The sequence below is a fragment of the Sitodiplosis mosellana genome, unplaced genomic scaffold (genome assembly GCF_009176505.1).
Source record: "Sitodiplosis mosellana isolate CC-2019 unplaced genomic scaffold, AAFC_SMos_1.0 Smas_scaffold_2, whole genome shotgun sequence".
Lineage (NCBI taxonomy): Eukaryota > Metazoa > Arthropoda > Insecta > Diptera > Cecidomyiidae > Sitodiplosis > Sitodiplosis mosellana.
In genome coordinates, this window is record NW_022595245.1 from 2,713,020 (window position 1) to 2,739,028 (window position 26,009).

Below are 26,009 nucleotides of genomic sequence, written 5' to 3' on the forward strand. Positions count from 1 at the left end.
TCTACTTCGATTCATGGATGGTTTGATTGATAAAAGTAACGCTACTGGTGGAGTTCAAATTTCAAGAATGAAAACATTTTCCAAATTCAATTATCTGTTGAGTACTTTTTTATGTGAGACGATTCCAATATCGTCTGGATAAAATTAAATCCATTTACTACTAGACATGGAGCTTCCGATATAGAATTTTATTACGGGTTTAATTGCAGCACTCAGGCTTTTCCCATATGTTTCACATATTCAAGCATAGCGCGTACAATCTAACGACATCATCGATCCAATCGTTTTTTTTAACCACAATTTCGGAAAGAACAACTTTGGTTATCATTTAATTGACGATTGAGCACTTAAATCGATTACTGTTGCATACACAAACCGTTCACTTCTTTTTTTCCACTGTACTAAAATCAGATTATTTTCCATTAAAGTAGAAAGCATGCAAGAATTCAGTTTGCCGTCTATCAGCAAATGATGTTTGGAATAGCGTTGAAAAGAGAACCACAGAAAAATGCAGCAAATATGGAAAAAGCGTAAAACACGATTCACATTGTATAAATTATTATTATTGACAGTGAATGATTTGTTTACTTCGATTGTTTTACGGTTTTTTTTTGTCTCTTTTCCGTTTGTCTTTATTCCGTGGTTGGTTTTAATATACATATTGTCTGGAACAAATTTTAATTGGCAACTACAATTTTAACTACAACAAATTATTGTTGCTGAATTTTTTCCTCTATTTTTTCATTTTGTTGACTTTTTCTCTATATTTCACTTTTTCTCTTTACTTTTTTATCTCTTCCACTATTTTCTCTCTCTCTCTCTTCCTCACTCTATCTTTCCCTTTTATTTTGCCTCTTTTTCTACTTTTTCCATATTTCCAATTTTTAATTATTTTTCTCTTGTTCTCCAATTTTTTTTTGGCATTTTAAAAGGGTTGCCCACAACCAAAGCCCGATATGTTGAATGTACACATCGTGGCCCATACACATGATGACGTCGGCTGGTTGAAAACAGTGGATCAATATTATTATGGGGCCAAACCAACTATACAAAAAGCCAACGTAGAGAATATTCTTGATTCGGTGGTATCGGCACTGTTAAAAGATCCTGAAAAGCGATTCATTTACGTGGAATCGGCCTTTTTCTTCAAATGGTGGAGTCATCAAGCGGCAGCATTCAAAGAACAAGTCAAACAGCTGGTAAACGAAGGTCGGCTGGAATTTATCGGTGGCGCTTGGAGCATGAACGATGAGGCAGCTACGCATTATCACAGCACTGTCGACCAATTTACATGGGGCTTACGGTATGGTAACATGAGACAGACGTACGTTGAACGAAAGATATTAATAAAATATTTGGTTTCGGTCAATTATCAGGAAATTGAACGATACCTTCGGAGAATGTGGACGACCGAAAATTGGCTGGCAAATCGATCCGTTCGGCCATTCAAGGGAATTGGTATGTGAAAATGGTTGTCATCAAATTAAATTTTTGATAACGCTGATGACCAATGTAAACAATGACAATCAGGAAATTCAAACAATATTAATGCGCAAAATAACTCTTGTCCTAAAAATGTAGGCATCATTGTTGGCACAAATGGGATATGATGGATTGTTTTTGGGTCGAATTGATTACCAAGATAAAGTGAATCGGTTTACAAACCGGGAAGCGGAAATGGTTTGGCATGCAAGTGATAGTTTAGGCGAAAAAGCGGATTTGTTTACCGGCGTTTTGTACAACACATACAGTCCACCGCCAGGATTCTGTTTTGATATTCTCTGTGCGGACGAGCCAATTATCGATGATAAAAGCAGTCCCGAGTATAATGTCGATCGAAAGGTAAATTTAATTTGCATTTGACGCCATTATTTTCAGTCATTTCGGAGTGAAGCTCATAAAAACAAACATATACAGTCATGGACAAAATTGAGCGTACGCCTATAAATTTTGTGTTTTATTTTTTCCAGTAACTTTTCATCTCAAATGTAATATATCAATGGGAAGTACATAAAAAATCAATAATATTGGCAATTTTGAACATCTAAATTGGCCGGCCAATAGGCGGCTTATGGCTCTCGGTAAAAATGGCCAAAAATTCAGCCGTTCGATTTGAAAAGTTTAAATGCAGTTTTGAAGGCCTTCAGGAGCAGATACTTTTAAACGCTGAAAACTTTCGGATCGCCTTCAATTTGGGCAAGTTATGGCCGTTGGAAAACCCAAAAAAATTTTGACGAAAATTTTCGTACGCCTATAACTTGGTCAAATTGTAACCGATTTCTATGTTTTATACTATTAAAATTATCTTCATTAAATGGGCTTTCCAACGACATATGACATTTGGCAATCAAACGCTTGGATTAATTTTTCGGAAAAAATCGGCCATTTTTCCAACAGCCATAACTTGGCCAAATTGAAACCAATCAGAAAGTTTTCAGCGTTTAAAAGCATCTGCTCCTGAAGGCCTTCGAAACTGCATTTAAACTTTTTAAATCGAACGGCTGGGGAAAAAGTTGAATTTTTGGCCGTTTTTACCGAGGGCCATGAGCCGCCTATTGGCCGGCCAATTTTGATGTTCAAAATTCCCAATGTTATTCATTTTTCATGTACTTCCCATTGATATATTACATTTGAGATGAAAAGTTACTGGAAAAAATAAAACACAAATTTATAGGCGTACGCTCAATTTTGTCCATGACTGTAATTCATTTTATTTGCGAAAATTTGTTAAAACTTTGACCTTTGAATCGAAACAAATACAAAACACTGTTGAACCCGGTTCGTGACATCGCATAGTTGAGCGTATTTTTCGATTTCATTGGCAAACAAGCCAATACAACACGAACGAATAACATCATTGTTACCATGGGCGGTGACTTTACCTATATGGACGCCGATATTCAGTATACGAGCTTGGATCGATTAATTAGGTGAGAAAAGGAGAATAAAAGGACACGTGTCGTATATCGATTTGGAGATGATAAGTTACCATAACACTCGCATGCTGGCCTCATATCTCCTACTCTCCACCATTCTTCGCTCTGTGTTTGTTTGACCTGTGTTTGATTTTGAATCAAAACCTTTGCATTTCGTCTTGATGTTCTGTTTTGAATCATGTACCACTTTCGAATTGCATCATCATCGCAATATGAAAATAAATAATTAAACCGATTTTTATCGAATTTTAACGCACTTTGTTATTCTATTGACATAGGTTGGTGAACTTTTGAATTACATTAAAACGGCCCATTCGAAGTACCGTACACATAATGTGCTAATTACGATGGGGGAGGATTTTCATTATCAAGTGGCCAATATGTGGTTTAATAACATTGACAAAATCATTTTGTAAGTTTCACTCAAAAATTGATTTTGTCACTAAAAAAAACCAAAGTAATTGATACATCAATTATGAAGCCATATATGGCTTCGTCAGGGTTTCACTTCATATCAATCGGTATCGTTCCCATTTTATTTTAAACACATTCGAAGGTGTTGCATTTCGATAAAACAAAGATAAACAATTTAAAAAGGGGACAGACACATGGACTTTATGCAAACAAATAAGCCGATTTAACACAGAAAATCAAACAAATGCAAAGAAATAAAACAAACCGTTCAAAATTCAACGCACGTCAAAATTGTGTCAAGTTTATTGATTCAGCCCATTGTTAGCGCCTCTAATCACGGTTTCGGAAGTCTGTATTTTGGTTCTATTCTTTGTCATTGAATTATTTCATTATCATTTAGCATAAGAAACATTTGGATTTGGTGCATTTTTTCATACTAACACGTGCTATTTCAATTAGGTGGCGGATTTGTTAGAATATTTCAAAAATGCTTTGGGTGCTTATAGAACAAATAATGTTCTAATCACCATGGGTGATGATTTTAATTATCAACATGCACCAGCATGGTTCAATAACCTTGACAAAATCATTTTGTAAGTTTCAATTCCTTATCTTGAATTGCCATAACACTCTAAATTCTCTTACCAATAACACTCGATATTTACATTGCTTGGTGATTGATGTATTTAACCACAAATTTTTATTGGTCATAAACTTGCTTAAATCAACTCTATGTTTTATTGGAAAAGAAACATCAATCAACGACAACTCAGCGGATTGAAGGTGAACGCATTCTATTCAACACCATCGTGTTACTTGAAATCTTTGTACGATTCGGGCATCAAATTTCCAACAAAAAGTGATGATTTCTTCCCATACGCATCTGATCCACACTCATTTTGGACCGGCTATTTCACATCGAGACCAACGCTTAAGCGATTTGAACGAATCGGAAATCATTACTTGCAGGTATGGAATTGCTTGTTCCGGATAAAATTCATGCCTTTTGGATAAAATTTAACTAAAATGATTGTTTTTTAATCAAATCTAAAACGAAATTAAATCACAAACTAAAGACGGATTATTTTGTGATGCATTTATCAATTAAAATCAACTTCCATCGAACTCTATTAAATTCCGTTCAATAATTGACTATACAGTAGAACCTCGATTATCCGTCAGGCACCGGACCAGCGCATTGACGGATAATCGAAAAAAAACGGATAATCGAGACTTTCATATAAATAGAACAAAATAATCCAAATTTCCATACTTTCTAATTAGTTAATGATGAAAAAGAAGGTGATGTAAAAAATATATAATAGATATGAGAACAGATTTGGTGCATTGTCCAAAATATTGGACAATCTTGTATATACGAGAAGTGTACCGAAAACGCAAAGCCTCTGATTTCAAATCTTATTGTGCGAATGTACAAGGGGCACACAATTGATTTTGATTATCAAAGTTAGTTGGCAACTTTATTCGTATGTTCAAGCAGACGTGTGCAGGGGGGGTATTCCGGTTTTACCCCCCCTCTAGGATTCCAAAATGTGGACCCCCCCAGCGATTTGGAAAATTTGACACTAGATATAATCGATTTTCAAAAGTGAGGACCTTTTTTTTTTGGGTCTTCACTTGTTTTTTGACACCCATTGGCAAAAGTTTAGACCCCCATTGTGGAATTTAGACTGTTTTACACTAGATATAATCGATTTTCAAAAGTGAGGACCTTTTTTTTTTTTTTAGTCCTTACTTTTTTCGGAGACTGGTTTTACACTAGATAGAATCGATTTCCAGACCCCCCCCCCCGGGCAAAATCATTTTACCCCGCCCCCTAGAATTTTTGACCTTGCACACGTCTATGTTCAAGTGAAATAAATTGAAAAATGAACTGAAAAAAAACTTTTCCACCTTGAAAAGGTGTGACGGTTAACGGAGGTGACGGATAATGGGAGGACGGATAATCGAGGTTCTACTGTATTTTCAATTTCTAACCGCTTTTTCCCGTTTCCAAGGTGTGTAAGCAATTGAGTGTGTTAGCAAAGAAGAAAACGGCCAGCTTTGAGGAAAATCTTTCGAATTTGCGCGAAGCGATGGGTGTAATGCAGCATCATGACGCGGTAACAGGCACTGAAAAGCAACATGTAGCTGAAGATTATGCACGTTTGCTACAAATCGGAATTGAAAAATGCAGTGAAAACATCAAAGAGTCACTCAACCAATTGACCGTTGATGACGACAATTCGGAAATAACCCGTGATGAAGGATTCGATTCGAGATTGCGTTTTGAGTACGAAAGTTGTGCTGATTTGAATATCAGTTCATGTGATGTTTCTGAAAAAAGTGATAAATTCGTAGTTAGTCTATACAATCCGTTGGCTCATTCAACATTCCAATATGTCCGTGTCCCAGTTACGGATGGTGATTATGAGGTGTTAGACTATAGAAATGTGCCGGTGGCTTCGCAAGTGGTTGCAATACCAACCGAAGTTCAATCTTTATCCTTCCGAAAAAGTAACGCTGAGTCAGAGTTGGTCATATTGGCCAATGAACTCCCGCCACTTGGTTACAAATCGTACTATGTTCAAAAGAAGCCTAAAATTGCCAAGTCAATCGAACCGGTTGTGACGCTAGTCACGCACAGAGACGAATTCATGGCTGATGATTCGTTTGCCGGCAGAGAAACGGGACCATTCACAATTGGAAATCAATATTTAAACTTGTCATTCAATGAAAATGGCCTTTTGGAATCGGCCGCAACCGAAGAGGTACAAATGAAAGTTCAACAAAACTTTTATATCTACCAAGGATTTTTGGGCAATAATGAAGTGTGGGAGAATCGATCATCTGGAGCTTATATTTTCAGGCCAAACGGCACTGAAGTATATGATGTCGCCAAACATGCTGATGTCCGTGTGATTAGAGGCGATTTGGTTGACGAAGTTCATCAGGTGAATTTGCATTTTTTGCTATCAAATTTTGCGCTTTTTAAATTTTCGGTTATATCAATGACAAAGACACATTCTTCGCAAGACAAAAGAAAAAGAAATTAATTTCATCTTTACTTTTCCAGACCTTCAACGAATGGATAAGCCAAGTGGTGCGAATTTACAAAAATGAAAACTATGCAGAATTCCAATGGTTGGTCGGCCCAATTCCTGTCGCAGATAAAATTGGCCGTGAAATTATCACGAGATTTGATACCGATATTCAATCAAATGGAATTTTCCACACCGATTCGAATGGACGTGAAATGTTGAAACGTGTGCGTGACCAACGACCCACGTGGAATTTGACACTGTGGGAAAAAATAGCTGGAAATTACTATCCAATCACATCGAAGATTGCTATTGAAGATAACACCCGTCGATTTGCTATTCTAAATGACCGTGCACAAGGTGGGAGCAGTTTAGCTGATGGATCGATTGAATTGATGGTAGGTGTCTGGTTTTCAAAGATACAATTTTTGAAGTAATTCAAGGAAATTGGCTCTATTTCGACAAATATCAGGTTCATCGTCGGCTATTACATGATGACGCATTCGGAGTTGGTGAAGCCTTGAATGAGACGGCATATGGAGACGGATTAATTGCACGTGGCACAAGTTACTTTGTGTTTGGCCCAAAAAAACACACTGAAAAAACATCAACTGAAGCGAATGAACGATTTGTTCAGCAACAAATCCTTTTACCGAGTTGGTTATTCTTCAGCAATGTCAGCCATCTCAGTTATGATGTGTGGAGGAACTCATATAAAAATATCGTACGTGTTTCTTAATTCATTGCACCAAGCATCTCCTAAATTTGCAATGAATTATTTCCATATTTCATTTCTAATCGATTCGATTTGTCAATTTTAGTTCTCCGGCCTGTCGCTTTCACTTCCCAAAAATATCCACTTGCTCACATTCGAGCCATGGAAATCCGATTCGATTTTGATTCGTTTTGAGCATATTCTAGAGAAGGACGAAGACAAACAGTATTCTCAAGCAGTGACATTCAACTTCCAAGATGTGTTCCGGTCGTTTGATGTGATTTCAATTCGTGAGGCAACACTCGCAGCTAATCAATGGTTGGATGAAGCGAAACGCTTGCATTTCAAATCTGATAATTTGAATGAAACTCCATCCACAACGGAAACCGCCACTGTCAGAATGTCTGAGCATGAAAGAAGACATCCACAGATTGATATCAAACCAGATGTTTCACCGCGACAATATTCTAAACGAGCATATAAACTCATACGCCAAAATGCTGTCGAAGGTGACAACAATGACCTGACGATTACACTGAAACCGATGGAAATTCGCACTTTTATTGTCGAATTGGAGCCGAAGCCATAAATAAAACTAGAAAAACTTCCTTTATATTAATATTCTTAAATTAAATTGGTATTCACGGGGAAATGATATCTTAATTGATCTTAAATTAGAATTTTGAAGATGTTATGACCAGAGTCACAAAACTTGTCAGTTGCTTGAACCTAGAATTTTATGAGAATAATAAAGAGACAAAAAAACATATTTGATAGAAATGGAATGTGCATTTTTGTTTGCTGAACATTATTTGCCGAGAATGATCTCTTGAAACGAATAGATGTAAATTGTTAATGTGAGCTCGAAGGTAAAAATTTGCATACCATAATAAATCTCGGTGCACTCAAACTAATGATGCGGTTTATTTCTTATTTATTCCACTCTAGTTTTGCTCTCGCACACTCTTCGTATGTTTCTTTCTAAGCTGATCCTTTTGCGTGTTACATACGAACTGCAAACGAACGTATAGTAGTCATTAGTAGTTCTATCTAGCGGTGTGCGCATAGTTTATACTATGAAATACATAGAATGGAATATAAGAAGATTATGCGAGGGTACCGAAATAAGGCGAAGTTCAAAATCATAAACCACATAATAAGTTTGGGTGCACATATTTTTGTTGAGACGATACGTAAGTATTATGGATTAGTGTCAAAGATGTCCAATTTTTAGTCTCTGACCTTTGCTCTGCCATCCTCATTTTGTGTGTACGATAGAAGAGTGAACGTAAAACGACGAAATGTGATGATAACCTAGCAACCCCAGTTTGAAACGATCGTTTGAAGTGTATAGATCCTTTCGTAACAAGAAGGTTTGGTTCGTGAGAACATTTACCAAAATGAAGGTGATTTCTTCAGTTATTCTACTTGCTGCATCATTTTGCTGTCAAGGTGAGCATTTTTTCCCTGTATTTTTTTCAAATCTAGTTGATCAATCCTTTATTGACCGTAGTATTTTCGTACGAATTAGAAGCAGCAATAGTGTCTCAACAACATAAAAGAGTGGAACGAACATGTGGATATGATGTAAGCATTTTAAGTTTTTATTTTTGCAAAGAAAAAATTGAAACCAAATTACAAAGTGTGAATTAACAATATGATGTGATTTTGATTTCAAAAGGGTTGCCCAAAACCAAAGTCAGACATGTTAAATGTGCACATCGTGCCGCATACACATGATGATGCTGGCTGGCGAAGAACGGTCGATCAATATTTCTATGGTACGAAAATGAAGCTTCACAAAGCGAGCGTTCGAACTATTCTGGATTCGGTTATTAAGACACTGCTCAGTGATCCCGAGAAGCGATTCATTTACGTCGAATCGGTATACTTTTTCAAATGGTGGAATCTGCAAACGGACGAATTGAAATCGCAAGTCAAACAACTGGTAAATGAAGGACGATTGGAGTTTGTGGGAGGTTCTTGGACTATGAACGACGGAGCAGTGGCGCATTATCAAAGCATAATTGATCAATTCACATTGGGATTGGGGTAAAAATGAGATTGAAGTTAAATTCATAAAGCCATATTTTTAATATAACAATGGTTTGATACTTATTAGGAAGTTGAATGACACTTTTGGAGAATGTGGCCGACCGAAAATTGCGTGGCAAATCGACCCATTTAGCCATTCAAGAGAATTTGTATGTAAATACTGACGTAAATATTCAAATGGTTCTACTTTTAATTGTCGATATGCTTTGTAGGCATTTCTAGTCACACAAATGGGGTACGATGGATTTTTCATAGGTCGAATCGATTACGAAGACAAAATCAATCGAATCAAGAATCGTAACTTGGAAATGGTTTGGCATACAGGTGCAAACGCTGACATATTCACTGGTGTTTTATATAATTTATACCACCCACCGCCAGGATTCTGTTTCGACGTTTTGTGCGATGATGATTTGATTGTTGATGACATAAACACCCCTGAATACAATTTGGACAAAAAGGTAATTAATAAATGAAAATAAACGTTTTCGCTGGCGAAAGATCATTTGAAGACCGTTCAATATATATCAGATAGTTATATAGACTCCATGACTCTATGAAGAATTTTCTTTTTGCTTAATTCAAATATAGTTGGAGGCTTTTTTCGAATTCATTGAAAAACAATCGAGTGTTATGCGTACGAACAACATTATTCTCACAATGGGCCGTGATTTTACGTACATGAATGCGGACTATTACTTTTCAAATTTAGATCGATTGATCAAGTAAGAAAACAGAATTAATTATATCGACTTAAATACTTCAATCGATGCGATAATTTTATTCTTCTCTCCACAGACATATCGATAAGCGTCAACGCAACGGATTGAAAGTGAATGCATTCTATTCAACTCCATCGTGTTATTTGAAGGCATTGCACGATCAAACGGGTATCACATGGCCAACGAAAAACGACGACTTTGTTCCGACCGCTTCGACTCCCCACGAATATTGGACTGGCTATTTCTCATCACGACCAACTCTAAAGCGCTTTGAACGAGTCAGCAATCAATATTTGCAGGTGAATAACATTGAACACAGTGCAATCTGTACCCTCAGTGTTCAGAACATTTTTTTTTTGATAATTCCCAACACCAATACTCAATATTAGATAATAATTAATAAGTGTTTTAAAACTTTTATTTTTAGATATGCAAACAACTAACAGTTTTGACAAAGAACAAAGTCTCAAATTCTCAGAAAAACATTGATCATTTGCGAGAAGCGATGGGAATAATACAGCATCACGATGCAACATCAGGCGCCGTAAGGCCATACATTGTGAATGATTATGCGCGATTGTTACAAATTGGAATCGATAAATGCAGTGAGAATATCGAAGAATCGTTAAATCAATTGATCATTGACAACGGTAACAATTCAGGAATATCTCGACATGAGGGTGTTGGATTGGATTTTAAAAGCTGTGCCGATTTGAACATCAGTTCATGTGAAATCTCTGAGAATAGTCACAGATTTATGGTGACACTTTATAATCCATTAGGTCATTCAACACATCAATATGTTCGAATTCCGGTTCGGAATGGCAAATTTGAAGTGTTTGACCATAAAAATGGGTCGATGACTTATGTATTGGTACCTATCCCAAGTGATGTTCGAAGATTATCAAATCGAGAAAATGACACTGTGTTTGAATTAGTCTTTTTTGCGACCGATCTACCGCCCCTTGGATATAAATCGTATTTTTTGGAAAGAAAATCCAATCTGGCAACTGTTAAAAGTGAAGTTCCTGCAAAAATTCAAGATGAATTTATAACAACTGATGCAAATGGACCATTCACGATTGGAAATCAGTACCTAAACTTGACATTCGACGTAAATGGTCTTCTCGAATCAGCTGCAACTGAAGAGGTTCAAATGAAAGTACGTCAAAACTTCTACTTTTCATACACTTTTCGACCAAATGGTACACAGGCATCTCAAATTGTGGCAAAAGCCAATGTTCGATTGATTCGAAACAAGTTGGTGGATGAAGTTCATCAAACATTCAATTCGTGGTTAAGTCAAGTGATTCGAATTTATAAAGCGGAAAATTATGCAGAACTGCATTGGGTGGTCGGTCCAATTGATGTTGATCATGAAATCATCACGAAGTTTGATACTGATATCAAATCGAATGGAGTTTTCTTCACCGATTCAAATGGCCGTCAAACGATGAAAAGAAAACTTAACCATCGTGATACATGGAATTTAACGTTGTCAGAACCAACCGCTAGCAATTACTACCCAATCCAATCGAAAATTGCTATTGAAGACAACACCCGTCGATTTGCCATTCTGACCGATCGCTCACAAGGTGGAAGCAGCTTGAAAGATGGATCGATTGAATTAATGGTGAGTTTTACACGTCATAAGAATTGAAGCTGTCAAATTGAAGACTTCTCGATCTGCAGATAATAAATTTAATGTTCTCCTTGATTAATTTAAGGTTCACCGACGTTTAAGTATAGATGAAAGCCCTACATTTGGTAAAACTTCAAACGATATGGCCGGGAATGGACGAGCTGCACGAGGTACACATTACTTTGTGTTTGGATCAAAAAAAATCGCGACAAAAGCATCAACAGAAGCAAACGAACGGTTTATTCAGCGACAAATGTTTTTGTCGAGCTGGTTGTTTTTCAGTAATATGCGTCACTTAAGTTACGATTTATGGAGGAAATCGTATGAAAATACGGTAGGTACTTTTGAAAAAAAAACTCCTTTGACCTTTTTGATATTCATCTTCTCATTTTCTTTTCAGTTCTCTGGAATGTCAATTTCATTCCCCAAAAACGTAAATTTACTTACATGTGAGCCGTTGGGACCCAATTCTATACTAATTCGTTTCGAGCATATTTTTGAGGAGAATGAAGACAAATTCTACTCTCGACCAGTGTCTTTTAATCTTCGGAATGTGTTCACAACGTTTGATGTGACATCGATTCGTGAAACAACACTCGCAGCTAATCAATGGTTGGAAGAATCGAAACGATTATCATTCAGTACTGAAACTAGTGACGCGAATAAAATAAACACAGAGCGAGAAATTGATGCGAAACCAAATGATGATGACTTCGAGATTTCATTGAAACCGATGGAAATTCGAACTTTCATTGTCGAATTCGAATGGAGGACGTAAACCGTTGAGATTTCGACTTTGGGCCACAACGTACAATTTTATTTAGAAGGCCAAATGTCGCTTTCTGAAATTGAACTGATTGAATTTGAACAACTTTATTACACGAAATTTGTTTTATGTTTTATTTGAATACTTGACATAATAAATAATTAATTCAATGGAGAAACAATGTGTACTTCTTCTGTCTGCTCAAAAATAGGTGAGATCAGTCAAAATGATATGAATTTGGTGTATGTGTGTTGCAAGCACCTAATCATATGACTAAAATGGGCAAATTATCATTCAGCAAAAGTAAATTAATATTATGGTGCAGGTGATGAACACAGTTTATTTGTTTTGACCATAAATTACCATTTATTCTATTAATATAATTTATGCTTTTTATAAAATTGAATGTTCGTGTGTCTGTCTGTCCTATATAGATTCAATCGGCTAGTTTTTTTTTAATTTCGGCTCTGTTATTATGCGTTTCGTTAGAATTCTCCGAGCTGAGAGAAAAAAAATTGACATAGTAAACAATGTGACTAATTATTATTACAATTGAAAAACAAAAAAATGACACAAAAAATCAGGTTTGAATAAAAAAACACATACATTTTGAAACGATAATCAATCTTCCTCGGTGAAAAAATCAATATCTATGATTGTTTTGAGTAAATAATGTAAGCAATATGTAGGTATGCTCTCAATTTAGTTGAGAGTCGGCTGAAAAACAGATTCTAAGCATCCCAAATGAATTCTTTATTGGATAGCATTTGAATAAAACAAACAGAATAAATTTATTCACTTTGTATTCACACTTTTTATTGAGACTCAATTCAATTTTTGAAACAGTCGTTTGGCAACTGTTCAACGGAATAGCCATAATTTAAGTCTATTCTTAAATTTAAAATCGTCACTTATTTTAGAAATTTAATTGTCATTTTTTTTATTTTCACCCAATCAATTGAACTCATTTTAAAGTAAAATTAATGTATTCATTGGAATAATTTGAAGTTTCGGAAAAGTTTAAGGAAAACATCTGAAAATGGGGCAATCATCAAATTTATTAACAATTTGTGTATTACTCGCAATAGTTTCTGGTGAATTAGAAACGGCTTCAGTGGTTCGAAACAATGGAGCAAAAGAAAGAGTTTGCGGATATGCTGTGAGTGTTTTAAATATTAAGAGAAATAACGACATTCATTGAGAACTAAAATGATAAATCAATTTTGAGACGATGCAAGTTAGGATAAAATTAAAAATAGTGTGAGCGGTGCATATAGTGTAACTGATTTGCTACAACTCTAAAAACATATACATACACAAGTTGACATAAAATGAATAATCCTCTTTCGGTTGAGTTCACTTTGATAATGAATTTCTATAGAAATGATGATTCAGAAAGAAAGTGGCGTCGAATTGCACGATTTTAGTGCTTACGGTATTTGGAACTGTGTCACTAGAACATAATTTATTTACACTTATCTACAAAAATATTCAATAAAAAAGCTAATAATTAAGATCACTCATTTTAAGATGGGTGTTTTTGCAAGAGGTTATAAGCATATTCCAGATTTGCAAATAATTTACTGTCAATACTCTTATTACCATGATTTTTAATTTGGATTATATGAGTAGGTCATACAATATTCTAAATTTCAAAATTAATTCGAATCCATCTGTTTAAACCGTTTTCAAGGGTTGCCCAAAACCAAAGCCGGATATGTTGAATGTGCACATTGTGCCCCATACTCACGACGATGTCGGTTGGTTGAAAACGTTTGATCAATACTATTACGGCACAAAATCGTTTCATCAAAAAGCAAATGTACAGAATATTCTTGATTCGGTGATTGAAGCGCTGTTGAGTGATCCAAACAAGCGATTTATTTATGTGGAATCGGCATACTTCTTCAAATGGTGGAATGATCAAACGCCAACACTGAAAGAGCAGGTCAAACAATTGGTAAACGAAGGACGATTGGAATTCATTGGAGGCGCTTGGAGCATGAACGATGAAGCTACAACGCATTATCATAGTACTGTCGACCAATTTACATGGGGCTTACGGTAAAATATAATACATTCTTGATCGAAGAAACTGTTTTGGTTTTGACAAAAACCGTTTTGTATATATCCGTTTTGTCCAAAATTAGGAGACTGAACGATACCTTCGGTGAATGTGGACGTCCAAAAATTGGATGGCAAATCGATCCATTTGGCCATTCAAGAGAATTTGTAAGAGATATACTCAAATCATAATGATGATTTAATCATTTGTTTTACAAAATTCGACAGGCATCACTTCTTGCGCAAATGGGATACGATGGATTATTCTTAGGTCGTATCGATTATCAAGACAAATCCAAGCGACTTGCACTTAAAAATGCCGAAATGATTTGGCAATCAAGCGCCAATTTGAAGCAAAATGACATATTTACTGGTGTTTTGTACAATATGTATCAAGCGCCACCAGGATTCTGTTTCGATGCCCTATGCCCTGATGTAATTCTCATCTTCCGAATCTCTGCTAATTATGTTTATAATTTTTATTTCATTTAATTTTATGTTCACCAGGATCCAATCATCGATGACAAAAACAGCCCCGAATACAATCTGGACCAAAAGGTTACTTGCTCTTGTTAACAATTTTTTATTCACAAATTGTTCGAAATGAATTTTAATCTCTATGCGTATATTTCCTACTTACTGTCCATTTGAAAAAAAGATGAAGTTGTTCTACGATTTCATTGAGAAACAAGCTAAAACGACACGTACGAATAACATTATTCTCACGATGGGAGGTAATTTTTTTCATAGAGTTTTTCATTCCAAATATGTGGTAATTTTTCTTAAAAATTCGCTATAGATGACTTTGCATTTATGGATGCGGCTTTCGCTTTTTCCAACTTGGATCGATTGATAAAGTAAGGACTAAAAAGACTGGAAATTGGCATGCCAACGATTTTAAACATTTTCATTTTTGCTCCCTAATGTCGATCTTATTTATTGAAATAATGAAAAAAACGTTCTCATTCTTTAACCATTAAGAAACACAAATAAACGTCAAGCCAATGGCCAAAAAATCAATGCATTCTATTCAACTCCGTCGTGCTATTTGAAAGCATTGCACGAACATAATACTACATGGCCAACGAAGAGCGATGATTTCTTCCCATACGCTTCCGATGAACATTCATACTGGACGGGCTACTTCACATCACGGCCAACATTGAAACGCTTTGAACGATTCGGAAATCATTTCTTACAGGTATGCCGCCATTGTATGCTAGATTGCATGTTAGATTTCAGTTCGAGTCCTTCCTGATTCACTAAATATCACAATTTTTGTATTAAATGACAAATCAGTTGAACTAAACACACATTATTTCCTAGCTCATTGAAAACTACATGCGCCACACTTTCTTCAATTTCTAAATATTTTTTCCATTCCTAAGGTCTGCAAACAATTAAGTGTGCTCGCAAAGAACAAAACTGCCAACTTTGAAGAAAATCTATCTGTTTTAAGAGAAGCGATGGGTGTAATGCAGCATCATGACGCAGTGACAGGCACTGAAAAGCAGCATGTTGCCGCTGACTATGCTCGTCTGCTACAAATTGGAATTGATAAATGCAGTGAGAACATCAAAGAGTCGCTCAATCAATTGACAATTGATGACGATAATTCGGGAACGTCTCAAGACCAAAAGCTTAAATTCGATTTCAAAACATGTCCGGATTTGAATATCAGTTCATGTGATGTTTCTGAAAATAGTGAAAAATTCATGGTGACACTCTACAATCCATTGGCTCATTCAACACATCAATATGTTCGAATTCCTATATCTCTCGATAGCGAATATGGGGTGTTTGATCATAAAAATGAAGCCGTGAGCTCACAAATCGTTTCAATTCCCAACGAAGCTCGAATAATACCCTTTCGAAAAAGTCAGGCAGAGTCAGAGCTCGTTTTTCTGGCCACCGACATACCACCACTCGGATATAAGTCGTATTTTATTCAGAGAAAATCCATTGAGAAAGAAGCCAAGAATAGAAAAATTGACAACAAAATTGATGGATTCGGTGCATCTACTCGTTTGCAAAACGTTTTAGCTCCCTTCTCAATCGGAAATCAAAATCTCAAATTGAATTTTGATGACGATGGAATTTTGGAATCAGCTGAAAGCGATGGCGTTCAGATGGAAGTTCAACAAAACTTCCACTTTTATAAGGCATTCGTCGGTTTGAATTTCCGACCTGACCAACGATCATCTGGAGCTTATATTTTCCGACCGAATCAGACTTGGGCTACGTCAATTGTTTCCCAAGCGCGTGTACGAGTATTTAGAGGCGATTTAGTAGATGAAGTTCATCAGGTAATTTTCAACATCCATCACGTGATTCTCTGTTCAAATACTTGATTCGAAATTCAATTTCAACACCTTACCTACCATTTTTCTTCTTTGCAGACCTTTAACGAATGGTTAAGCCAGGTGATAAGAATTTATAAGAATGAAACATACGCCGAGTTCCAGTGGGTTGTTGGGCCAATTCCAATTGGTTTCGAAATTATCACAAGATTTGATACAGATATTGAATCGAATGGAGTTTTCTACACCGATTCGAATGGACGGGAAATGATAAAAAGACGACGCAATCACCGTGATACATGGAATTTGACGTCGTCGGAGCCAACCGCTAGCAATTACTACCCAATACCATCGAAAATTGTTATTGAAGACAACACCCGTCGATTTGCCATTCTAACCGATCGCTCACAGGGTGGAAGCAGTTTGGAAGATGGATCCATTGAATTGATGGTGAATTCATTTCCCTTTCTTTGGGCTTTAATCACTCAAATTATTAACCTTCTGATCCAATTTCAGGTTCATCGTCGACTACTACGTGATGATTCGTTCGGAGTTAGTGAAGCTTTGAACGAGATGGCGAATGGAAAAGGATTAGTTGCACGAGGTACAAGCTACTTTGTGTTCAGTCCAAAGAAAAAACCATCTACTCAAGCTAACGAACGGTTTCTTCAGCAACAAGTTCTCCTGCCAAATTGGTTGTTCTTTAGTAATGTCAGCCATCTCAGTTACGATGTGTGGAGGAATTCATATAAAAATATCGTATGTGTCTCTTCATTCATTGCACCAAGCATCTCCAAAATTCGCAATGAATTTTTCCAATATTTCTTTTCTAATCGATTCGATTTGTCAATTTCAGTTCTCAGGCCTGTCGCTTTCACTCCCCAAAAATATTCACTTGCTCACATTCGAGCCATGGAAATCTGACTCGATTTTGATTCGTTTTGAGCATATTCTAGAGAAGGATGAAGACAAAGAATATTCGGAGGCAGTGACATTCAACTTCCAAGATGTGTTCCGGTCGTTTGATGTGATATCGATTCGTGAAACTACACTCGCAGGTAATCAATGGTTGGAAAAGGCAGAACGACTTCAATTCATAGCAGAAACAGACAACCAGAGTACCAATGCTGTGATAGATGATTCAGATAAAGACTCAGATGGCACACCAAGTGAAAACTTTCAAATCACAATAAACCCAATGGAAATTCGAACGTTCGTCGTCGAAATGAAACGGAAAGCTATGGACAATAATAAACTGAAACAAGTCAAATCTACACCATCAACAGCGTAGTAAACAAAACCCTAATTATTTTTCCTTATTTATTTGTCAACTTAAAATTTTTATTTACAAGGCAAAAAAAGACAGAATTTGTTTTTCTTAACAATTGGTTTCCTTAAATTTAAAATGTTTACGGATCTGCTTATTGCTCCTAAAAGACAATTTAGGTAATAAAAAAAGAAACAATTCAATACGAATTGATTTGTGTGTGTGTGTGTTTTTTTTTCTCTCTATATTTTATTTTCAAATGCCGATCATTCGGCATTTACACAATATTCAAGACATACCCATGACATTCATGAAATATATATAATTAATTATCGATTTTTATTCCATCGGGTGTTCACTAAATTTATTTTAAATTGTTTAAAAACTACATAACTTATGTCGTAGAAATGTTCTTATAGATCCAATATTTTGGGTCGTTTGCGGCATCGTTTCGATTTGCGTGTGTGGCTGTCGTCGGTGTCTTCGACCGTTGACTCTGGATCGGTGGTGAGTTCGTTTGTGAAATCCGTTTCAGTGTCTTCCGATCGGAAGCTCCTTCGTTCGGTAATTGGCAACGTGGCGTTTGGTTCATTGGACGCATTATGAATGGTATGTTGCGTTGAACTGAGCGCCGTGTGAATGTTTGCGAATTGTGTTTGCATTTCATTGGTTGTGTCCAATTCCATTGGATGGATCTCATTTGTCAGATCAACCAATTCGATGGTTCCTTCACTATTGACCTTATTACCAATATCCACAATGGAAACGTACGGGTTTGTTGTCGATGCAATTGAGATGTGTTGCTCTTTTTTACTTTTCCTAACGGACTTCTTGCGCGGCGCTGAGTCTTTGGTGCCTTTTTTTCTGCCACGTTTTTTTGATGTATCAAATATATCGATAGCCGAATACCGCTGGACCGTGTGTGTTTTTCGTGGGCTAGTTGTTCGATTTGTTGTTTTCGGTCGCTTTGTAGCGCTGAACGAAATGCGACGCGTATGAAATGACATGCGTCGCGCACTGAATGAAATGCGTCGTAATGCGGATGAAAGGGAAGTGAATGAGGATAGGGTGATGTTTGGTTTGATGTAAGTCTTTCGGGCGAGTATTGTCGATGGTGTACTTTGTTGGCTGCTCATTTCATTCGTACTGTCAACCATTTGACCATTCGATCGATTCATGAATGTCTGCAGCATGCTGCTATCATTCAAATTACTATCACTATTGATACTCCTGCTATTATTGATGGACTTATTGTAATTGCGACGCTTCAGAATCGTTGCAATCTTCTGCGAATCGATCATGGGAATGCCGAAAATTTGTGAAATTCGTCGTGCTTGCATGGCTCTCAATGCTGGTGTTTGTGTATTGAAAATGGCATCGATGGTCATTTTGATTGTGTTGCGTCGTCGTGATCGTTTTGGTTTTGCTGCTGGCACTTTTTCACGTGATTTCTCAACCGGTTCCGGTTCGGGTGGTTTTTGTTTTGGTTTACGTTCGCGTAGCACTCTCTTTTCAAAGACCACCTCCTCTTCATTGGGATCCTTTGGTGGTTTCGGCTGCCTTGGTTTTCTCGGTTGTCGCGGTGCTTTTGGCGGCTTTGGCACGATTGGAGTGGTTCCTGGTTCTGGCAACGGATACTTTCGCGGCCGACCACGTTTCCTTTTCACAACCACCTCAGTCGATCCTATTTCACTTGCGTTCACACAAGCAAGCGATTGTACGTGTTCAGTCACATTTGGTGTATCGATCGACGTCGATGCAATCGGAGTCGAAGCGGTCGGTGTCGATGATGAATACATTGGACTACGAATTCTCGGTGAACCACCCGATCGAACTGGTGGCAATTCCGTTGTATTGAAAATATCACGCAAAAATAGCTCATCGTCATTTCTTTCGGTTAGCAAATATCGATCCTTTTTACTGCTGTTATTCTCTTCGATCGTTGTAACCGGTGACGGACACCCTGACAAACTGTATCGTGATGTTTGTGTGGATATAGTTTTCGTTTCCACCAATCGCCGCGGTCGCCTTGTGTATGTTTTGAGGTGGAAATTCGGATCGATGCCATTGGCAAGGAACGTGAGAGGACTATCATTTGATAAGCGTGGCGATTTAACCTCCTCCGGTTTCGGTGATTCCGCAGTCGGGCCATTGCTCCACAGATCATTGAAAATTAAAGCAGCATCGCGATCCTTGAACAATACATCTTGTTCGGATTTCGATAGCAATGACGTTTCATTGATAACACTGGCCGTTGATTCTGCCACCGGCACAAATTCCATCGATAAATTCGCTTGTGCTGGTTCGGTGTTCTCATTTTCCTTGTTTGATTCAATTTCCACGTCATTTGTCTGCGGAATTGGACTCGACGCCGTGTTAACTCTACTTGTTGCCGCTTCTTTCGTGTGAACGTCATTGCTTGTGCCACTCTCGTTAAGTGGTTGTCCATGATTTTTCAAATCATTGTTGACCACTTCGTTGATGGTTTTCAGTGTTTCCTCGTGATTTTTCAATGACGAATCGCTTGATATAATATTATCACAATTTTCAGCCGGCTCAACTTCTGCGGGTGTTTTCGAATCAATATGATTTGGTTGCACAGTTGATGGTGTTTCGTTGGTTGCATCTGGATTATGATCGCTGCTCAGCGTTGTCAATGATGAATCTCCGTTACTTGAACAGGGAACTGGTTCATGAGTCAAAATGCCATTTTCTTTATCCAATTTTTCACTCTGCACATCTTCCATTCGACACACACTTGATTCTCCATTCTCTGTGATTTTGATATCAGACGAAGCGCTTCCATTGCCCGGAATGCTCACTTGCGTTGAATTGATGTCATTCACCAGCCGATTGAACATCGATTCATCGAGCGTCGATAAATTTCGATCGTTCTCCCCATTCACATCTGGTACCTTTGCTTCAGAAGTCGATGGCAGTTCACTTGGGCTTGGTTGTTTCTCCAATACTATATCCGAGTGCTGTGCACTCTCGCCATTACGGTCGGTGACTAAGGAATTGGTTGTATCCATGTTCAGATCACAGCTATCAAGAGAGGAAAGTGATGGCGTATTTTTGTTGTATGACGGCTGTTGCGCCGGCGGTGGTGAATCAATCGAAACGGTTTCGACAACATTTTGGCTATGCGACGACTGATTGCCCATTTGTGAACTAGCCGAATACCAATCGAAATCATAACTCATATCGTCATGGTGACTGCATGTTGCACTAGAGCCTTCATGATTCGAAAACGAATCATCCTCATCCTCGTCATCAGTCAATATAATGATTTCCTCGTTTTGTCGCACTTCTGATCGCAATTCGGCCTTTTTTATGCAACGAATCAATGGCGCTAACGCATACTCTTTATTCAGAATATCGTTGGAATCGGCTATAGTTACAAATCCTTCCTCATCAACGGGCAGATATGGCTTGAACAGGGAATTCATACTGTAAGAAGAGAATCAGAATAAATACGCAATCGAGAAGTATAGTACTTTGAGTCGGATAGCATTCACTTACCAAATTGTTTTCTTCGGTTTTACACATTTAACGAAGGCATCTCGCGCTTTACGCCGCTCCTCGGGAACTTCTTCGATGTACAGCCATTTTTTGAACATAATCAAATTCTTCATGAACAACGTGTCCGGTAGTTCGATGGGCATCTTTCGCACAAGGAAATATCTGCAATTTTTTTTTTTTTGAAAAATATTTGTCGAAATCAAATTTTCATAAGTTGTTTAGTGAATGAATTTGTTGGATTTTGAATGAAACTTTAACTGAAATGAATAAAATTGTGACATAGAAAAAATCATAAAGTAATTTATTGAAAAGGGTTTTAAAAAAAAGTACGTATAATTTATATAGATTTTGAATCTTAAGTGCATTTCAGTGACTAAAGTCACCAGCCAAGCCAAAATGGGTTTAAATAAATATTTGCACAAAAGTTTGGAAAATCAGTAAATAAAATCATTTATTTGAGTGTAATTGTTGATAAAAATAAAAAATGTAAATGAATAAAAGAATGACCAAAGCAAAATATCGACCAGCAAATAAATTCAGCTATACTCACTCAAACAGAAGCACTAAAATGCCGCGATGCTGACGCCACAACCGTTTTGTATTGAGCAAAACATCCAGAACCATCGAATTATCCGAATGCTGCACAATAGACACAATGATACGTGTTAATTTCTGTTGCCACTAGAGGCCTTTAGTTGTATGGATAAAGTGATACTTACATCCAAATACGTTTGATAGATCAAAACTATCCGCTCAGCAATGGATTTATCATATTCGGCACCTCGCAATGACGCACACAGTTCCAGATCCGTATAAATTGATAATATTTTGATGAATCGCTTATAGTACCGCTTTCCCTGGAAATGATGAAATTCATTATTAGTTTTGGTCTCATAAAATACATTTTAAACATGTGTCGAATTTCCAATTGGACGAATAAATTATTTAAAAAAAATACCAAATACCTTTTCCAGCGACCGGAACAGATACTTGTAGATATGTAAGTATGTGCGAATGTAGTGGGATAGAAAATCAGCGGTATTTGGTTTGATTATTTTCTCATAGTCTTTCGTCAATTTGCTAAAAAATGAAAAACAAAATTCGATTAATTTCGTGATAATGAAACGATATTATCGATTGCAAATTGATAGATTTTCGTCTATTTTCAACCGAATTTTGTATGCATACAAACATTATAAAATGTCCAAAATCTTTAAATTGCATCTAACATTTTCAAATTTATTCCAAAACGAACCTAATAAAACGATCCATTGACTCAAGTATGGTATGCTTCTGTAAGGTTTGAATGCTTCCTGTATGACAAAAATATTTTCAGTAAATAAATGTCAATGTTCGAATGACGTCATATGAGAAACTAACCTAAACACATGCGAAGATCCTTTTCGATGTCGGACAACCAGTGGGCGAAACTCAATGCGGCTTGTTTTTGTTTCTGTTTTTGCTTTTGACTGGTTGGTTTTTGTGCTGCAATAGCTGCGGTTGCAATCATAAGCCGATCGATGGGTATGCGTTCAAGTGGCTCAAAGGTGCTAACCATCTTGGGCATTGCCACTTCATTGCTGTACGATGTTGATGGTGTGGCGGTGGCATTTTTCTGTAAAAATCGCGATTCATCGTCGCTGGATGAACTTTGTGATTCCTGATCATGGTACGATTGAATCAAATCCATTTGGATGCTAAATCACGTTAAATTTGTCAGCGTACCGATTGTTGGTTGGTTGGTTGGTTGTTTATGTCTTAGTTGTGTATTTGCCTGAGTACAATGGGAGGGAAAGAGAGAGAACAAACATGGCATCAAAACTCACGAACGCACATATCAATGTCATTGAAAGTTGATAATAAATAAAATCACTGGTATTGAATGCACAAATAGAGTATCATCACAAGCCGATTTTCCATTTTTTTTTAAACAGTCTTTGTAACAAAAATTGCGATACGATTTCAGTCGTCAACCACACACACTCAAACATAAACAACGCGGTAAGTGAACTGAACACAGATTTTGTAAATTACGCCAAAATTTGGCGTGCATTTTTGTGGGAAATCAAGTTATTAAGCACCATTGCATCGAATAACACGGAAAAAAACACGACAACCAATATAAATCTCGGCAAGAAAGTCATTAACGCTAGGGCTAAGACTGACGTCGAGGCATGGTGGTGTTGTATGTGCGCCAAAGCGTTTATTTTTTTTCCTCTCTTCTCTACTAACAAGTTTTACCTTTTTAATTCGATATTGATTGCATTTTTCACACTGTCTTTGCATTTATCGTAAGCACTTTTTATCAAATCCAATGAAATTTCAGCTGCTTTTGCATTTTACACCATCAATTTTTATGCCATTGAGATTGTTGGAAACTTTTTTCTGGCTCTTTTCCATTCAGAATCGACTCAGTTTTACATATTTTTTTTTGACATTTCGATATTTTCTATCAAATTATATATCGGCAAGTGGCGCACCAATCGTGTTTCAATTCTACTATCACAATGGGCCAATGTCACGCGGATGTGTTCCGTGCGTATCGGATGTGCGCCATTATTGTCAGATGGCGACACATGTAATTTGGTTGTGAATCGTTTGAATTTACTTTTTATTTCTTTTTTCATTTTTCTTTTAATTCAAAGTTAATTATCATGGGAAATCAAAGTAACATTCATTGAAATAAAAGCAAACTACATATATTCAAGTGTAACGAAATAAACTAGGTCATTTTGAATTTCTCTTGCACTGAGTGTCAAGTTGGCGAACGTTTATCAAGTTTCGACTATTTTCAATCGAGTGTGTTGTGCGTTCCGTGCAATTCCAATGAGAATGTAAACCACAACGTATATTGGTATGCAGTAACAAAATTATAATTTGTGTGGGCGAACAAGCGAGAGAGAGAGAGAGAAAGAGGAAGAGAGATCGAGAGTGAGTGAATAAACATTGATTGCAACGCCATGAATCAACGACGAACGGAAGGACACATGGTAATTTTGTTCTTTGCCATGCCATATCAGCAAAAACCTCACAAAACGTTAATGCTGCGTTACGAGACTAGAAATAGATTTGCAGTCCTTCATTTTAATCCCCCAGACGATGTTATTCATCTTCCAAAATCCGATGTGACCGCAAATAGTTAGATGGGATTTTCCGTTGCAAAAAGGAATGTTGCCGCCCCGAAAAACGAGATCATTTGGAACATTCAGCCGAAATGTGTGTGTGAATCGGATAGAAAATCAGTTGTTTCAACACCGTAATAGGATTTTTGACGCATGTAAAGGGGTCCAAAATCCAATCCCAATGATATTATTCATTAATAAGGAGATAATTTCATTTATGTATTCATCGATGTCAATGTCTTCATTAGTATGGAAGAATCTGGGCTAAGTTTACCTAGCCACCACATACCATAGACGTATATATTTATTAAATATGAATATTTTACAAATTCAACACTTAAAGTGTTTGTTGTGTGTGTGTGTGTGTGTGTGAGTAGTTCCACGAGCGAAAGAAAGGCGATGATTCGTTCGGGAGGATTTTTGGGTTTGAAAGTTTCGTAACCACTTCAAAATTGTGCCATCAATAATAATTCCGTTGAATTTTTTATAGGTCAGCTGCTTCGATGTAAAATTGTAAATTATTGGAGCCGGAAAATCGTTTTCGCTTCGGTCGATTCGTACACATATGAACATGAGCACAGTAGTGCATTGGGCTGTATTGCGAGTGAGGGTAAGAGCAGAAGTGGAAGGAGACGTAAACAGGGAAAAAGAGTATGTGTGTGTGTGTGTGTGAGAGAGAGAGAGAGAGAAAGATAGAGCCATAGATGATAATATGTCTTCATTGAACCGAGGTCATTTTCAATAGACGTGGTCATTGTTTCTTTCGATTGAGTATTGCCTTTTTTGAATCACTTCGTGGTGCTTTATGGTCGATACCTTTTAAAATATACCATTATTTATGGATATTTCAAGGAGGCATGAGAGAGGGAGAATGAGCTACAATGCATATATATCGCCCTACGGCCGTTGCTTGATTATTATGGTATGCAAGTACCAAGTTCCTGGTGTGTGTATGTATGTGTCTGTGTGTCGCAATTTCCCATTCGGACCCTTTTTCGTATTTCCTATAGCTCAGTATCTGTTTGGCCAGACGTTATCATTCGTTATTTATGCGAATCATACAATTGTGATATTGTTGTCCATAACCGTTTTCTCAAAAGCATTTTTAGCATATTTGTGGCAAATAACCCGAGCCGAAAGCAATCGTGAGTAAGCGTCTCTGTGTATACGGTATATACTATACAGAGAGAGTGCAAAAAGCATATTTCAAAAAGGCAAAACAGCAAAATGATGACGAACTCAATTTGAATGTGGATATCGAATACTTTGAGCGACATGAAGGAATGGCTTTGCCCATTACGCCAACCGTAACAACAACAACAACAACAACAACAACAGCAGCAAAAGCTTCGATGGCAGCAAAAATCTAGCTCTTTTTCATTAACTTCACAGGAACAATAAAGGATGGTTTAAGTGAAATGACAGGCTACGGAAGTACATATC

The 26,009-nt window shown here is 37.0% G+C and overlaps 4 protein-coding genes across 7 annotated transcripts in view; 3 read left to right on the forward strand and 1 right to left on the reverse strand.

Annotated features, from left to right (window-relative positions):
• Positions 1-7,886, forward strand: part of LOC129565261 (lysosomal alpha-mannosidase-like) — an 11,128-nt gene extending 3,242 nt beyond the window's left edge. For 2 of the 4 annotated variants that reach the window (XM_055439926.1, XM_055439927.1), the window contains 9 exons: positions 933-1,303; positions 1,377-1,458; positions 1,582-1,842; positions 3,810-3,943; positions 4,100-4,319; positions 5,369-6,304; positions 6,427-6,789; positions 6,864-7,115; positions 7,213-7,886. In XM_055439926.1, coding sequence (XP_055295901.1) covers positions 933-1,303; positions 1,377-1,458; positions 1,582-1,842; positions 3,810-3,943; positions 4,100-4,319; positions 5,369-6,304; positions 6,427-6,789; positions 6,864-7,115; positions 7,213-7,695 — 3,102 coding nt within the window. In that variant the 3' untranslated portion in view covers positions 7,696-7,886. Of the gene's footprint in view, positions 1-932; positions 1,304-1,376; positions 1,459-1,581; positions 1,843-2,796; positions 2,931-3,214; positions 3,349-3,809; positions 3,944-4,099; positions 4,320-5,368; positions 6,305-6,426; positions 6,790-6,863; positions 7,116-7,212 lie in introns of all 4 variants that reach the window. The other 2 variants (XM_055439928.1, XM_055439925.1) reach the window with 2 other exon arrangements.
• Positions 7,887-8,502: 616 nt separating this feature from the next.
• Positions 8,503-12,469, forward strand: LOC129565263 (lysosomal alpha-mannosidase-like). Its single transcript, XM_055439929.1, has 10 exons — positions 8,503-8,558; positions 8,638-8,693; positions 8,788-9,158; positions 9,229-9,310; positions 9,374-9,622; positions 9,753-9,886; positions 9,960-10,182; positions 10,311-11,516; positions 11,611-11,859; positions 11,926-12,469. Exons 1-10 carry the CDS (start codon positions 8,507-8,509, stop codon positions 12,301-12,303), a joined length of 3,000 nt encoding a protein of 999 aa, XP_055295904.1. The 5' UTR covers positions 8,503-8,506; the 3' UTR covers positions 12,304-12,469.
• A 1,519-nt stretch (positions 12,470-13,988) lies between these two features.
• Positions 13,989-20,148, forward strand: LOC129565269 (lysosomal alpha-mannosidase-like). Its single transcript, XM_055439936.1, has 11 exons — positions 13,989-14,355; positions 14,442-14,523; positions 14,584-14,790; positions 14,863-14,913; positions 15,014-15,089; positions 15,155-15,212; positions 15,337-15,556; positions 15,744-16,661; positions 16,755-17,105; positions 17,172-17,414; positions 17,512-20,148. Exons 1-11 carry the CDS (start codon positions 14,009-14,011, stop codon positions 17,944-17,946), a joined length of 2,988 nt encoding a protein of 995 aa, XP_055295911.1. The 5' UTR covers positions 13,989-14,008; the 3' UTR covers positions 17,947-20,148.
• On the reverse strand, positions 17,965-23,953 carry LOC129565268 (uncharacterized). The gene is made up of 8 exons (XM_055439935.1): positions 23,686-23,953; positions 22,825-23,218; positions 22,700-22,757; positions 22,410-22,524; positions 22,164-22,301; positions 21,995-22,083; positions 21,445-21,606; positions 17,965-21,372 (listed from the first exon to the last, which is right to left on the reverse strand). Exons 2-8 carry the CDS (start codon positions 23,132-23,134, stop codon positions 18,336-18,338), a joined length of 3,909 nt encoding a protein of 1,302 aa, XP_055295910.1. The 5' UTR covers positions 23,135-23,218; positions 23,686-23,953; the 3' UTR covers positions 17,965-18,335.
• Positions 23,954-26,009: the final 2,056 nt, after the last annotated feature.